The 14,734-nt window shown below is 37.3% G+C and overlaps 1 protein-coding gene across 1 annotated transcript in view; it reads left to right on the forward strand.

Moving 5' to 3' along the window:
- Positions 1-459: 459 nt before the first annotated feature.
- The window catches only part of Ppp2r5a (protein phosphatase 2 regulatory subunit B'alpha), a 65,729-nt gene continuing 51,454 nt past the window's right edge, over positions 460-14,734 (forward strand). Inside the window, exon 1 of the mRNA XM_005329433.5 lies at positions 460-1,407. Within this exon, the coding sequence (XP_005329490.1) occupies positions 1,227-1,407 (181 nt within the window). The 5' untranslated portion in view covers positions 460-1,226. The remainder of the gene's footprint in view (positions 1,408-14,734) is intronic.

Below are 14,734 nucleotides of genomic sequence, written 5' to 3' on the forward strand. Positions count from 1 at the left end.
TTGGTAGTAGAGAGGAGAGGGAAGGCAAGGGGCGACCCATTTTGACTCCCGAACTACCCACTCTAGTCTAGTCTCAAAGTCTGTCAGCAGAGCAATTACAGGCTGGAGCTGCGCGCAGGCGTACAAGGCCCGCTGGTGGAGGGGCACTTCCCCTCCCTCGCGAGAGAATTTGTTACACTGTTGTGACGCAGATGGCACTCCGCTCACCGCCTTCACTTGCGATTGGCTGTAGCTGAAGTCCGTCACCCCGTCACGCCCCCCTCTTTGCCTTCCCTCCCAGCTCCTGACACTTGAGAGATTGCCCAGGAGGCCACGCCTTCCCCCGTCTCTGCCGCTTAGCCCTGCGATTGGCTGATGGAGCTGGCATGCTCTCTCACCCCCTACCCCCTCCCGAGCCTCGTGAGGCTGGCGGGACCCCGCGGAAGTTGTCAGTCAAACTCCTCCTTCCCACCCCCTGCGAAGCCCTTCCCCCGGGCCGCGCGCCTTCGCGTGCGCGCACACGCACACACATTCTCCCTTGCCTGTACCAACCACCTTCTCAAGTTGTAGCGGTCGCTCGCCGGGTTTCTCCGTGGGCGGCTGGCGGGCGCCTGGGGGAGGGGGATTCGCACCGCGCGACGCTGCCAGAGGCGAGTGTGTGTGCACCCAGGGTCGGGGCAGCGGGTCACCGCCCGGGCGATGAGGGGCCAGCGCTGACAGGAAAGAGAAGGCAACGCGACGACGGCTCCGAGAGGATCCGCGATGGCAGCGCCCCGGGAGGAGGCTCCAGGCAGGGCGGACGGCTCTGGCAGCGGGCGCTGAGGTGCTGGCCGGCTGGCCGGCTGGCGTCTAGGACTAAAGGGACGAGAGGCGCACTCCGCGTCCGCCACCCCGCGCTCTCGTCTCAGTTGTCTAAACTTCAGGCTCCCCTCTACCCGCCCTCCGCGCCCGGAGTCAACAACTTCTTCACCCCCCTCCACCCCCGCCCTTCCCTCCGTCAGCCCGGGGAGTTCGCCGCGCCGCGGGGACCAGGAACCTCCGGCGCTGAGATGTGGCCGTGAGGCGTTGTCGGGCGGCGAGGAGAAGCTCGGCGGTGCCCGGGAGCGGGAGGGCGGAGTGGCCGGGAGCTCGGGGCGCAGGGGCGCGAGCTCTCCGCGCCTCTCCCCCGCCTCCTCCTCCTGCCGTCGCTGCTGCTGCCCGTGCGGTGCAAGCAGCCGCCGGAGCTGCCAAGCGCCAGGGCCGCGGAGATGTCGTCGTCGTCGCCGCCGGCGGGGGCTGCCAGCGCCGCCATCTCGGCCTCGGAGAAAGTGGACGGCTTCACCCGGAAATCGGTGCGCAAGGCGCAGAGACAGAAGCGCTCTCAGGGCTCGTCGCAGTTCCGCAGCCAGGGTAGCCAGGCGGAGCTGCACCCCTTACCCCAACTCAAAGGTAACCTCCGAGGGCGCAGCCCCGGGAGCGAGCGCAGGGGCTGGCTCCGCTCGCCTCTGTGCCAGCTGAGCCATTTCCTTCTGGAGCTTGGTTTTCCTACCCTGCTGGGATCTCAGTGTGTATTCCCTTAGATACCTTGGCGTCCTCCTCGTCCTTTATTCCAACAGGTTTGATGTGAAGGCATTTGCTTCTTACTTCTCCCTGATTCACCTTAACTCTTCCCATCTTGGAAGCCAACACCCCTTCCCACCTGCGCGCTTGCTTAACCTGCCCTTCCAACTGGGACTCTTGCGTCCCGCAAGATAGTTATTCATTCTTCCCCGAGACTTATCCTTTCCCTATCTTGCTTTAACATCCTGTCTTGTCTTTCGACCCTCACTTTTCCCGGTCTCAGCTCCTATTTTTTTTTTTTTTTAAGCCGCTCTTAGCTAGCCCTTTACTTTTGCTGTTATAAATCTGTGCGCACCACCCTCTTATCAATTATCCTGCCCATTGATTATTCCTAAGTCATTAGACCAGGAATCTGAATGCAACCAGCGGTTGAGTTAGCTGTCTTTAGATGTATTTATAAAGTAAAAAAACTAAAAATCAGATCAGTGTAGTATTTTTTTAAACTGTATCACTCGGTTTAAATATTATCCCCTAAAATACTCTGTCGTCTTAGAGGATACGATACACACGACCAGTTTGGAGAAGTATCAAAGAATAGATAGTGTTGCTTTGCAATGCAATGGGAACTTAGTTCACTAGACAGTGATTCCAGGGACTTTGTAGGTTTGTACAGTAATTCAAGTTGGTAACCATGCCTAATGCCTTGCAGGAATACTTGGCACTCCCTTTGGCACACTTTCCCACTAGGTTTAGAGGTTTTTCAGTAAGTTGTTTTCTGGTGTTCTTTCTTGTTCTTTGAGAATTACTGGTTTTTATTTTTTATTTTATTTTTTTTAAAGAGAGAGTGAGAGACAGAGGGGGACACAGAGAGAGAGAATTTTAACATTTATTTATTTTTTCTTAGTTCTTGGCGGACACAACATCTTTGTTGGTTTGTGGTGCTGCTGAGGATCGAACCCGGGCCGCACGCATGCTAGGCGAGTGCCCTACCGCTTGAGCCACATCCCCAGCCCCCAAATTACTGGTTTTTAATTTTGTCATTTTAATGTCTTTGCTTTTTATAAGATAGAAATATTATGGAACAAGATGATTATGCTTCTAGACATTTAAAAATTATTGCAACAAAAGATACCCGATAGAAATCTAGATAACCTGTTTTACAAGGCCAGAAAATTGAAGTTTCATACTAAAATAGGTAAATGTTCAGCAGATTTTCAGTCCATTTGAAAAAGATCCAGCAAGGCCAATCTGGTTCTGATTTGTCTTTGGGCCTATGAATCCAGCCTGAGTTGGCAAGGAGTCTAAAGAAAACCCTAGATCAAATCACAACTGACCTATAATAGCTTTGGAACCCCATTCAGACCCTACATTACCCTGCCTCTTGGGGTGCTTCTAAACCAAGGATATTTCAGAGCCAGAATAAACTGGCTTTTGAAAAGAATGTTTAAGATATCTGTGCTATCACATTTGATTGCTCTTTAGCAATTTACATATTTTAATTAATGGTAGACTACAATGGTAGACATTGCTAAGACTTTAATTCTTGAGTAATGTCATGGCTATAAAAGAATATCATCTTACCTATTAGGGCATTAAATTTGCTATTTTATTGGCTGGGGTAGTGGCTTAGTGGTAGAGCACTTCCCTAGCATGTTTGAGGCCCTGAGTTCCATCCTCAGCACCACATATAAATAAATAAAATAATAAAGATATTGTGTCCATCTACAACTAATTTTTTTTTAATTTGTCATTTTACACTTAATTAGAAATCATAGTTTTTTTATGCTTTTTTATTTTTTTCATTAATCAAGTTATCTTTGCAGTTTGAAGGTTTGTTGCTAACATTTTTTTTTCACATTTATTGAACTTGCTTTCAGTAAGATATTCTGGTTCCTAGTATTGTACTTGTTAATATTCCACTTTATCTAATAAAAATAAATTGAATATTATTTGTTTCAGCCAGGAGATGCACCTTATTGTATACTTTTAAAAGCCTGGGGAAAATATGCATAGACTCAATAATCATCTGAGTTATATAGTGTCTTATTCAACAAGTTGAAGGTGCCTTAAATGTTTTATTTGTAGGGTTTGGTCATAATAGGGCAAAAAAATAGTAAAATTGGAATTTCAGATTAATTCTAGACATTTGCATGAAAATATGGTATTCCTTATAGGAAAATTACCAAGGTAAATTTATGCAGATTTAATTGAGGAAAATAAGACCTTACTTGGGTTACTTACTAATAGGAAAAACTACTTTTGCTGCAGGTACCACCAAATGCTTGAAAAGTGACTTTTTGAAAAATTCAGTTGTTTCAGTTTGTAGCTTGGCAGTGTATTTGATGTCACAGTATTGTGTGTTTTTCTGTCAGTAGTAGTTTTTTCCATTTGTGGCTTTAACAAAAAATAGTGGAGAACCACTTAGTATGTGTATGAAAGAATTTTTCTTCTTCTTCTGAAATATAATCTTAGTGTGGAATGATTCAGATATCCGTGGGCATCCAAGATCTTTTAAGTGTTTATAACAACCTGCTTATGTTACACTTTGTCCACGTGGGTCTAAACTGGAAAGGTGCCAACGAGTTTTCCTCAAAGCATACTGCCAGTAAGGATTAACAAAATAATCCAACCTTTTCATCTACCAGAAGTTTATATTTGTATAATCACTTAGTAAGTGGGTTTCAGGATTTTAATGGAGAAAATATACAAAATAGTTTTGTTATAGAAAGTATTAAATAAACAAGTCTTGTTAAAAGGCTTTTTAAAACTAAGAAACTGTTATGTGGGTCCTGAAAATTAAACAGCCATATATTATAAAACTAATTATTTTTTCTAAACACTTTATCTCTTGTTAATTATGTAAGTTCATCTGAGAGATGCTAAAAAATAAAATTAGGAACATTTATCAATTTTTTTTCTATACTTAAAATATAGAAATATATTTTATATTGGTAGTGGGCTTAATTTTTCCGCCTTAAACTTTTCATCTGGTAACCAACAATTAGGAAACTTTAAAGAACATGTTACAGGTAGTTTTTCAGTCTGTTTAATCTATTTTGTTGAAAGTTACTGGAAGGATTAGTTTGATAAAGTAATTGATGCCTCACATTTATGACAATTTAGCATTTTCAAATTATTTTATGTTCTTCTTTATTTTTAATCTAAAGTTAGTCTTGCTCATAACAAGAATTCCAAAGGAATTCTTAATTTCTGATATCTGCTTTTTTACACCAGTAGGAAATACTGTTGTGTGATAGCCCATGGCTCAATGTATTTTTACAAATATTGTATTTCATTAGGACATTCCATTAACTTCTTGCAAAATCAATAGTATATCTGTTTTGTTGATGAGAAAGTTGAAGCTTAAACCGATTAGTTTCAGACCTGTGATTATTTATCTGGATGGTGTTACAACTGATATTGGAACTCGGGTCAAATGATTTCAGTATTTTTGCTACTAATCTGTTTTACATAAATTAAAGCAGTATTATAGTTAGTGACTAAGGTTAGTCCTGAGGCAAAGATAAATTTTTAATTTTTCTGAGTTGTTTTCCTTATCTGTAAAATGGGGATAATGCCTTCTATCTCCCAGGATTGAAGGGATTTAGTAAAATAATTTAAATACCTAAAAATAGGCAAAGAATTTTAGTTCCCATTTTCTTTGATATTTGAAAATCTAGATTAAAAATATTTTAAAATGAAGAATTAATAGGATTATTTAAATTGTAAACTTTCCTAATTGTGATTTATGTGAAGTGAGATGAGGCTGTTACATTTTCAGCAGGCATGTAAAAATGAAAATAGGGTTAAATCAAACTCTTCAAAATATTGAAAGCTGTGGTAATTTTATTTTAACCAACCAAATAAATTCAGTTGTTTTATAGATATTCATTTCTCATGAATTTTATAGATATTCATTTCTCATAGGATACCGCCAGTAAATAGGAAAGAAAAGAAGAAACTGGATTTGAAATTTAAGTCCTCTTCAGATGAGGTCAAGAATTTCCCAAGTATCACTAAAATTCTTTGTTGGTCCATTCTTAGAAACTGGGTCCCACTGGAAGTAATGAGGCCAGTAACAGTACCACTAATTGAAGTGGTTGGCTTAGCATTAGGGGAAAAGTGTGTGTGTGTGTGTGTGTGTGTGTGTGTGTGTGTGTGTGTGTGTGTGTGTTTTGAGGTATATGGTCTTCTGAGTTAACTGAGACAAGAACACTGACAGCTGAAGTTTCATAACTTTCTTAACTTTGGTGTATGGGGGGATGTGGGTAATACTGCTACTCAACTAACTTTTAAGGTTTATAGATGTTCACAAAGTTAATACATTTCACCTAGCCACATGGAGGAAAAGCTTTTTAAGTCTAACATCTTCAGAATTCTATTCAGGATTATATCCTCTTCCCCATTTTATTATCTTCTTTGATTATTAATTTAATTTTAGATTATTTTATGAAGTGAATAAAGTGATAATCCAGGAAAATGTATTTGGCAAACTGATGACCATTGGGGAAGAGCTCTGTCCTATGAAGAGTAGATTTAAGTTGTCTTCCTACATCAGTGATGATTCACAATTGCTTTGGGCAAGTTGTTTAACCCCTTTGAACTTTAGTTTAATTATTTTCACCTGCAAGAATAACATTTTCCCTTGATAAAAATCATAGATGAATTAGTCTTTAATGAGTTATTACCCCCTTTGGATTTCAAAAACAAAAGTTTATCAACAAAAATAATAGATTTGGGAAATAATAAGTTTTTATGCTTTGTATTTTCAATTTAGCCTTTAAAATTGAAAAACAGTTGGGGAATGAGATGAGTTTATTTCTATTTTTATGTGTTTAGCACTGCAGTACTTAGTTCTAGTTATACACTTGGAGAGCTTTAAAAAAATATCAATATCTGGGTCCCCCTCACAGAAGATTCTAAATTAATTGGTTCAAGGTAAAATCCATGCTTGTGTATTTCTAAAAGCTTCTAGGGTGATTCTAATGTGTAGTCAGTGTTGAGAATCACCGGCTTAGCATTATCTGTCCTATTGATTTAATTCATTAATTGAGACTTTGTCCTTTTTTCTCTGATACTCATGGCTCATTACCCAGCCTATTAACATTTCCTGCCCTCACTTCACCCCTTGGTATTTACATTCACTTTCTTAACTTTGCTGCCCCCTATGGCTAATCAGCTGCTTTCCTGAAGGGGATAGTGCTTGTTAGATTGTGGAGTTTTAGGCATGATGATATAATTCTATTAGATTTTGCTGTACTATCATAATTAAGGCTCTGCTATCATTCAGTACCAGGTTGTCAGTTTTCTTTACTCTGATTTTTAGAACAGAGTCTTGAGTAGGCAAGTAAAATTGAGGATACATAGTAGAGGTTTGCCTAGTTTTAATCCCCTCATTCAGGATAACAAGTGATGACACCCACCACTTTGGAAGATAAACTGATTTCTTTTATATAATACATATTGATCAGCTTCTTGAAGATTTAGACCTATTAGTACTGACATGTTGAATAAAAGCTACTGAACTATTGGACTTTACTGTGGTTTTGGTCATGCTTTGTATTTATTTTAGATCAATAAATAGTTTTCTCCAGAATGTTTTCATATTTATGGTTCTATGTAATCTTTTCTAAAATATTCTTTTTAATTGTAGATGGGCACAATAATTTTATTTATTTGTTTGTATGTGGTCTTAGGATCAAACCCAGTGCCTCAAATGTGCTAGGCAAGGGCTCCATTACTGAGCTATAACCCCAGCCCCTAATCTGGACCACAGTTTTTTATTGAAGGTATGGCAGTGAGAATCCAGAGCCCCTTTTATTCGTATCTCTGTTTTGCCTTCAATCTTTCTGCTTCCAGTTTGTATAATACTTCTATTTGTTGATTTGTCATTTGGGTGAGTGTTCAGTTGTTATATAGTGATGTTCTCTGTCTAGAATGATGTGATAACTTTTTATTTTGTGAAAACATATCTTTTTCTGTTTTTTTCAAAACTCATCATAGTACTTGATATAGTATTCTATGAATAATAAATGTGATCATGTAGACAATAACTACTTTGACTAGGAAATTACCTATTGGTTGTCTTCTAGCCTCTACCCTCCACCCCACCACCTGATGGTGCTTTTTCCAGTGATCAGGGTTTTTGTTGTTGTTTTATGTTTTGGACTGGGTATTGATCCCAGGGGCACTTAATCACTGAGCCACATCCTCAGCCCTTTTTTGTATTTTATGTAAAAACAGGTCTCACTGAGTTGCTGAGGCTGGCTTTGAACTCATGATCCTTCTGCCTTAGCCGCCTGAGCCACTGGGATTACAGACTCCAGTGATGTTCGATGTTGTCTACCAGAGATTGATTTTCTTCTCTTTATTTGGGTTTTGTTTTAATATATTTCTCCTAAAATTGGTTCAAGCCTTTTAAAGTAAATGAATTCTGGGTTGATAGTTTGATAGTAAATAGTAAATGTAGGTTTAAAGCAAAAGATTGTTTGTCCTTGTACTTGGCCAATGACTAGTGTAAGTGATGTGTAACATTGATTTGTTGCTACAAAGTTATTGTATAAAGCTGTGTGGAAAAGTATTACTGGGTTGATTCTCTGACACAAACGTGTTTATTTAAGATTGAATAAACTGAAATAATTTGTTAACAGTAATTTCTAAAGTTGAGGTGCAGTTTATTTACAAGGATGTCCTTGAAGGAGATGAAAGGAAGAGATTTAAAATATATAATTACTTTTAATGTGTTATTATGTAACAAGAAATTTAATTGCTGCAAGAGTTTTACATGACAGTCTGGGTTTATGCAAAGTAGACTCTACTTGTCTGAGCAGGATAATTGACTAATAAGCAGTTTCAAGAATATTTTTATGTGTATCTTTTTTAACTCTTCCCTAAAGGAATTTGTTTTTGTGGGATTTTTGAGTGAATAATGAAGTATTTTAGAAATTTTGTAATTTGATTCAGATTTCCTATAGAATCCTACTGAGTTGTTTTGTTTTGTTTTGTTTTGTTTTGGTTGTTTGCTGAATATGATAGGTTCACATGATGGAATTCAAACAACCTGTTTCTAACTTGGATCCTGAAGGCAAGAGATTTCTTGGGAACACACACCTCCTACTGGAATGGTGATGCTAATTGCACCTACTATAACCTTACTGTGGTGTATCTAATTGAGTCTTCTAGTGCTGAATGGGACCACAGGGGTCATTCTGTTTAGCTTCCTTGGGAACTGATTTTCATTCTTGTTGTTCTAAATAATTAGCTTTCTAGTCATTTCATGAGAGAAGCTTTGTTATAAGTAAGGAGAAAAGTGCATGGGATTTTTAGCTCTCAGATACTCTCTCAGGTTTTGCTTAATTGATGAATAAACTTTATGGACAATCGCTAAGGAAATTAAGTGCCTGAAAAAAGACTTTTTTAATGACGGAGCTTAGAACTTGCATTCGGGCTATCAAATCTTAAATGTCTTCAAAAACCATATTTTGTTAAATTAGTTTTATCTTTGTTTCACACTTATTAGTAAAAGATGTTCTAGAATTTTAGTTATTGTCAGAAGTCAAAGATTATTTGAATTTATTGTTAGTCCTGTACCTCTAAATTGATAAATGTGAAAAAAGATGTTTTGTTTATAACCTCTGAATTCTGTTTTGCAAAACTGGATAGGTTTCAAAACATAACTTTTCAAACAGACTTTTCTAAAGACAAACATCTGTTAAAGTTATTAGTAAAATAAAACATAACTTATGTAAAAATATGTATCTGACTTAAAAAAAATTGTACTTCCATTCTTTTTAATTGGCCAGAGGAAAAAGTTTGTTTGCCTGTGATGAAACTGAACTCATACTTTGCTTTCAAAAATATAGTACTAAAATATTTTTCCTCTTCTATTTCCATAATGCTTAAAATGTAGGTGAACCATTGTAAAGATTAAAATTTTACTCAGTCAAGTGAATAAAACAATGAATGCTTTTTCTTTTGAAATTATATGTATTTAGGAACTTCAAGTTGGCAGGGAATACAGACCTGTAAACAGGCATTTTCAGTTGGTGATATATGGTAAATTATTAGGCGAGTATGTGAGAGACCCAGTTGGCATGGGAGAGGAGAGAACAGGGAAAGAAAGCTCTCTGGATAAAGTGATAGGTAAGCTGAGACCTAAAAGGCTAGAAAGTGTCAGGGCAAGATAGGTGGGTCTAAGGTCCACTTAAAGAACAATATGAACAGACTCATCAGTGACTATAGTATATATGGGGAATTGCCAGCCATTTATGTTGGCCATAATATAGAATATAATATGAGTCTGGCTGGCGAAGAGACTGGAAAAACAATTTAAGGTCTAGATCATATTCTTTTTTTTTAAATTTTAATATTTATTTTTTAGTTATTGGCCGACACAACATCTTTGTTGGTATGTGGTGCTGAGAATCGAACCCAGGCCGCACGCATGCCAGGCCAGCGCGCTACTGCTTGAGCCACATCCCCAGCCGTAATCATATTCTTGATGATATGTTGAAGAATGGGTAGGACATTACACTGCCTTTATACCTGACAGGAGTAGTGTGAAGAGTGTTTTGGGAGGCGAGACTAGTTAGGATGCTGACATGGTAATACAGACATAATATGAAGATGGGCTTGTCTAAGGGGGCATGGGGTGGTATCACACATAGGACCTGGTGAGGGGGAAGAACCAACGATGATACAGTTCTGACTTGGGCAACTAAATACACGATAGCAATTTACTGAAAGGGAAAAAAGAGGTAGTCACATTGCAAAGAGAATTATTTGTTATGGGATGGGTTGAAGTGTCTGTAGAAAAAGCCAAGTGAAGCTACCTTGTGGGAAGTTACATGGAGCTACATAGATCTGTGCTGAAGATGATAATTTGCGAGTCTTTAGTTTATAAGTAACTTGAAAGAGCGGAAGTTGAAGTGACTGCCCAGTGAAAATGTATAGTATGAGAAGAGGCCAAGGACTGCCAGCATTTAGGATGGTCAAAGGAAAAGGAGCAGCCAAGAAATAAGAGTGGGGCAGTGAAGGAGGGTGGGTGGAGGAACAATGAAGAAGCAGGCAAGTCAAATAAGAATCAAAAAATTTCCATGGATTTGGCGGTCTTCGGGCATCATTGGAAATTGTGTAAGCTGAGTAATATAGACAATCTTTCGGGAAGTTCGATGGTTTAAAAAAAGTTTATTGTAGCTGCTGGGAGAATGGATTGTAGTAAAACAAGATTTTAAAGAGAGAGGGAGAGAGAGAGAGAGAGAGAGTGTTTTAATATTTATTTTTTAGTTTTCGGCGGACACAACATCTTTGTATGGTGGTGCTAAGGATCGAACATGGGCTGCACACATGCCAGGCGAGCGTGCTACTACTTGAGCTACATCCCTAGCCCCAGATTATTTTTTTTAATATTTATTTTTTAGTTGTAGTTGGACACAATACCTTTATTTTATTTATTTATTTATTTTTATGTGGTACTAAGGATCAAACCCAGGGCCTTGCACATGCTAGGCAAGAACTGAGCCGCAACTCCAGCCCAGTAGACTATTTTAATAGGCTAGTTCAGGCATAATATGGCTTGGTCTAGGGAGGGATCAGGAGGGATGGAGTGAGATTAATTTGAGATGTGTCTCAGGACTCGTGAATGAATTGTTTGGAGCAGGGGCAGATGGAAAGGAAAGGTAGTATCCAGGATAATTGATTCACATGTGTGTTTTAGCTTGTATGGCTAGATGAATAGGGGTATGTACTACCCCTGAGAAGGAGAATACTAGAGAAGAAACCAGGAATAGAGGGAAGATCCAGTTTTATTTTGAAAACTTTGTAATTAATACAACTTTTAGAAATCTTGTTGTAAATGCCAAATCAATCTTTGGATATATGAATCAAAGAGTACCCATTTCGTAATTTTATGACTTCTAAACATTAATTACATTCTTTATTATAACATTCAGTGGCTTGCCAAGACTTTGAAGTTTGCTTATTAGATGTTCATAATTTAAGTGCTGGCTACCTGGTCTTCTGGCCAAATTTTAGGACTAACTCTTCCTACTCCTCAATGGAATATCTTCTGTGTGCACATGTAGCAAGCAAGATGGTCTTAGTATGTGCATGAGGGGGATCACAAAATATATTGAGAGAAGTGCATGAATAAGGTTATAATTAATGGCCTGCTTTCTGCCATTAGACTGCTTTGAGACCTGTTAGCCATATCTTCCTACATAGCATTTAGAAATCAGAGCTGTTTAAATATTTATTAAATGAAATAATAAAGTGAACACTATTAAATTGCTTTAAAGAAAAACATGGTTTTGTATCACATAGTAGTTCACAAGTATGTAATTATTTATAAGTGAGAAATGTTTATATGTAACCCCAAACTTCTTAGCATTTGAAAGATGAAGAATCCAAAACTTAGGTATATTTCTGCAGGTTATTTGTAGCTTGATCTCCTCAATTGGTTATCAGTTCCTCTTTTATGGTATTAAATGGAATTTGTGTATTGAGTGCACTAAAGCAAAATTGAGCATCAAAAGAGAAATACTTACAATTGAGAGCTTTACCAAGAAAGATAACTGGTTTCTTTAAGTAATGGGAAAATGGGCCAAACATGGGGTTTTCTAAGAATGTTTAAAGTGGAGGATCTTTAAACTCTTCTGATATAAAAAAGTCCCATTGATTTTTTTTTTTTTTTGTGGTCTCCCTTTTACCACTCTTTTTACCAATCCCCTTAAGTAACCTGAAGTTTTATCTCAAAAAAATTGAGAACAGGGGCTTGGGTTGTGGCTCAGAGGTAGAACGCTGGCCTAGCATGTGTGAGGCACTAGGTTTGATCCTCAGCACTACATAAAAATAAACTAAAGGTATTGTGTCCAACTATAACTAAAAAATAAATATTAAAAAAATTGAGAACATTTGTTTTATGAATGAATACTGAGAAACAAGATGGAGTGAATTAGAATTATAAATCATGCATCATATTTGCGTCATAGCTAAATTTAAATTTAGTCAGTAACCACCCAGTTAAAGTTATAATGATCTGTATTTAGAAGCTTGGATTAATTATTATAGATGATTAGGAACTGATTAGACCCTATCTATTTATTTATGCCTTCCTTTTGGAAATGCTGTATATTTCAGTACCCTTCTCATAGATTTCTGAAGTTTTCTTAATACTGTGGCCATATTAGCATAGCACTGAATTTATAATCCATTTGTTCCAATTTGGGAAAGGAAAATAAATTGGGGCATGATAACTTAGACTTGGATATAAAGTCAGTTTGGTCTAATTCATCTATCAGTTTACTGACTATTTTTTTAAAACCTCCAGACAAGATGAAATTCGACATTTACATGTCTTCTCCTTAAATAACTTTCCAGATGCATTTGTGTTTCCAGTGAATGAACCAGCCTAACTTGGAATCCGTAGTGGGACTATAGTAGCAAATGTAACAATTAAATGCTTTTATTTTCCATAGTCACATTTCCTTTATAGGAAATTTTGATTATTCATATAGGAAAGGAAAAAAATAACCGAGCTTTTACCTAGCTACCAGGTACCCAGGAACTGGTTTTGGTACTTCATTTGATTTGATAAAAATGTATTTGAATTGCCTGGGTGATCCTATACATATTTTGAGAACTGCTTTTTTTTCTTTCTTTCTTTTTTTTAAGATCTAGAGAACTAGTTTCTCCTATAGAATGGTAATGACTCTATTTTAGGATACAATACTTGTTGTGAGTCATACATGAGTCTCAGTTTTTATGGATTTCTAAAATTAACTTATTTAAAGAATATAGAATGAGAACTGTTGTGTTCTTAACTACTCTGTTTCTTTTATAATGGCTTTATTGTTTTTGTAAAAACTTAAGACTGTTTAAAAACAATTCAAAAATTATAAAGGTAGAAAATAAAAATCCCCATGCAGAGGAAACCCCTTACATTTTTTCGCATTTTCCTTTTAGCGGGATCATACATTGTACAGTTCTCTAACCATTGTTTTCACTTGGTACTTATAGTAGAATAGTTTTTTGAAAGAAAAAAATCAATTAAAATTATTTCTGAATAGAGTTTTTATTTCTGGAAATACTGAATCAATCATTTGAAACCTTGGTTGTACGTTCCTTACATTAAAAGGAGAGGAAATGATGTTTAAAAGTTCTGGTAATTAATTTTAGAAAGGTTATATGTAGATCTCTTGGAAAATCCCACTAAAAGAATGCACCTGTTTTCAGAAAATATATACAATATTTTGTACATAATTTCAGGATTCTTAGATTTCTACCTTTAGCTACCACCCCGAGGCTCATCCGTGGTGATAATGGAGGGAAGTGGGGTTTCCATAGAGCTTAGGTCCTGCTGTAGAGACTTGAACACCTTGTTAGAATAATACCTTTTCCTAACACAGTAGCAAGGATTTCTCAGGAGTTACAGTTAGGCATAGCTGCAAGATGGAACCTCATCACCACCATCAAAACTGAAAATAGCTATAGCTCTCCATTGCTTCTATAGAGATCTGTTTAATATTTCTTATTCCTGAAAATTCCAGATGAGAAAGATACTTGTGAACTCTTGTTTTATTTAATGACTAGCAGGTTTTATATTCAAAATGAATTAAGGAAATGATACAACTTCCATTTACTCTCCTAGGAGAGTGTTTTCAGCATCCTGCTTTCTGAAATCCAAGATTTTACATCCCAAGGAATCTGTTACATGCCCTGTTAGCTTATCTTCATTCCTTCTTTCTGCTTTATCAGAAGTGTTTGAGTACAAAAAGTAACATGATTTTTTGAAATAAAAACTGGCCGGTGTATTTTAACCCTTCTGTAATGTAAAATATATATATATATATATATATATATATATATATATATATATATATATATATATATACACACACTTATATTTGAATGATAACAGATTAGTGCATGGAAATGTTATGCTCTTGAGGATTTTTAGATAGTATGCTAGGTATTTTCTTAAAACAATATACATTTATTTGTTAGAATATTATCAAACTGGTAGTGTGGCCTGTGTTCAGATTTCCTAAAATGTAATGCCCACAGTTTTTCTCACCATTTTCGATTTTAATAAAACCACAGAAACTTAACTAAGTCATATTTAGTCACAATGCTGTGAGTCATTTGTTAATAAACATTTCTATTATTACTTTATGATAGTTTGATCTCTAAAGTTTCAAATAAAAGCTGATTTTAGACT

The sequence above is a fragment of the Ictidomys tridecemlineatus genome, chromosome 10 (assembly GCF_052094955.1).
Source record: "Ictidomys tridecemlineatus isolate mIctTri1 chromosome 10, mIctTri1.hap1, whole genome shotgun sequence".
In the NCBI taxonomy this organism is placed as follows: Eukaryota; Metazoa; Chordata; class Mammalia; order Rodentia; family Sciuridae; genus Ictidomys; species Ictidomys tridecemlineatus.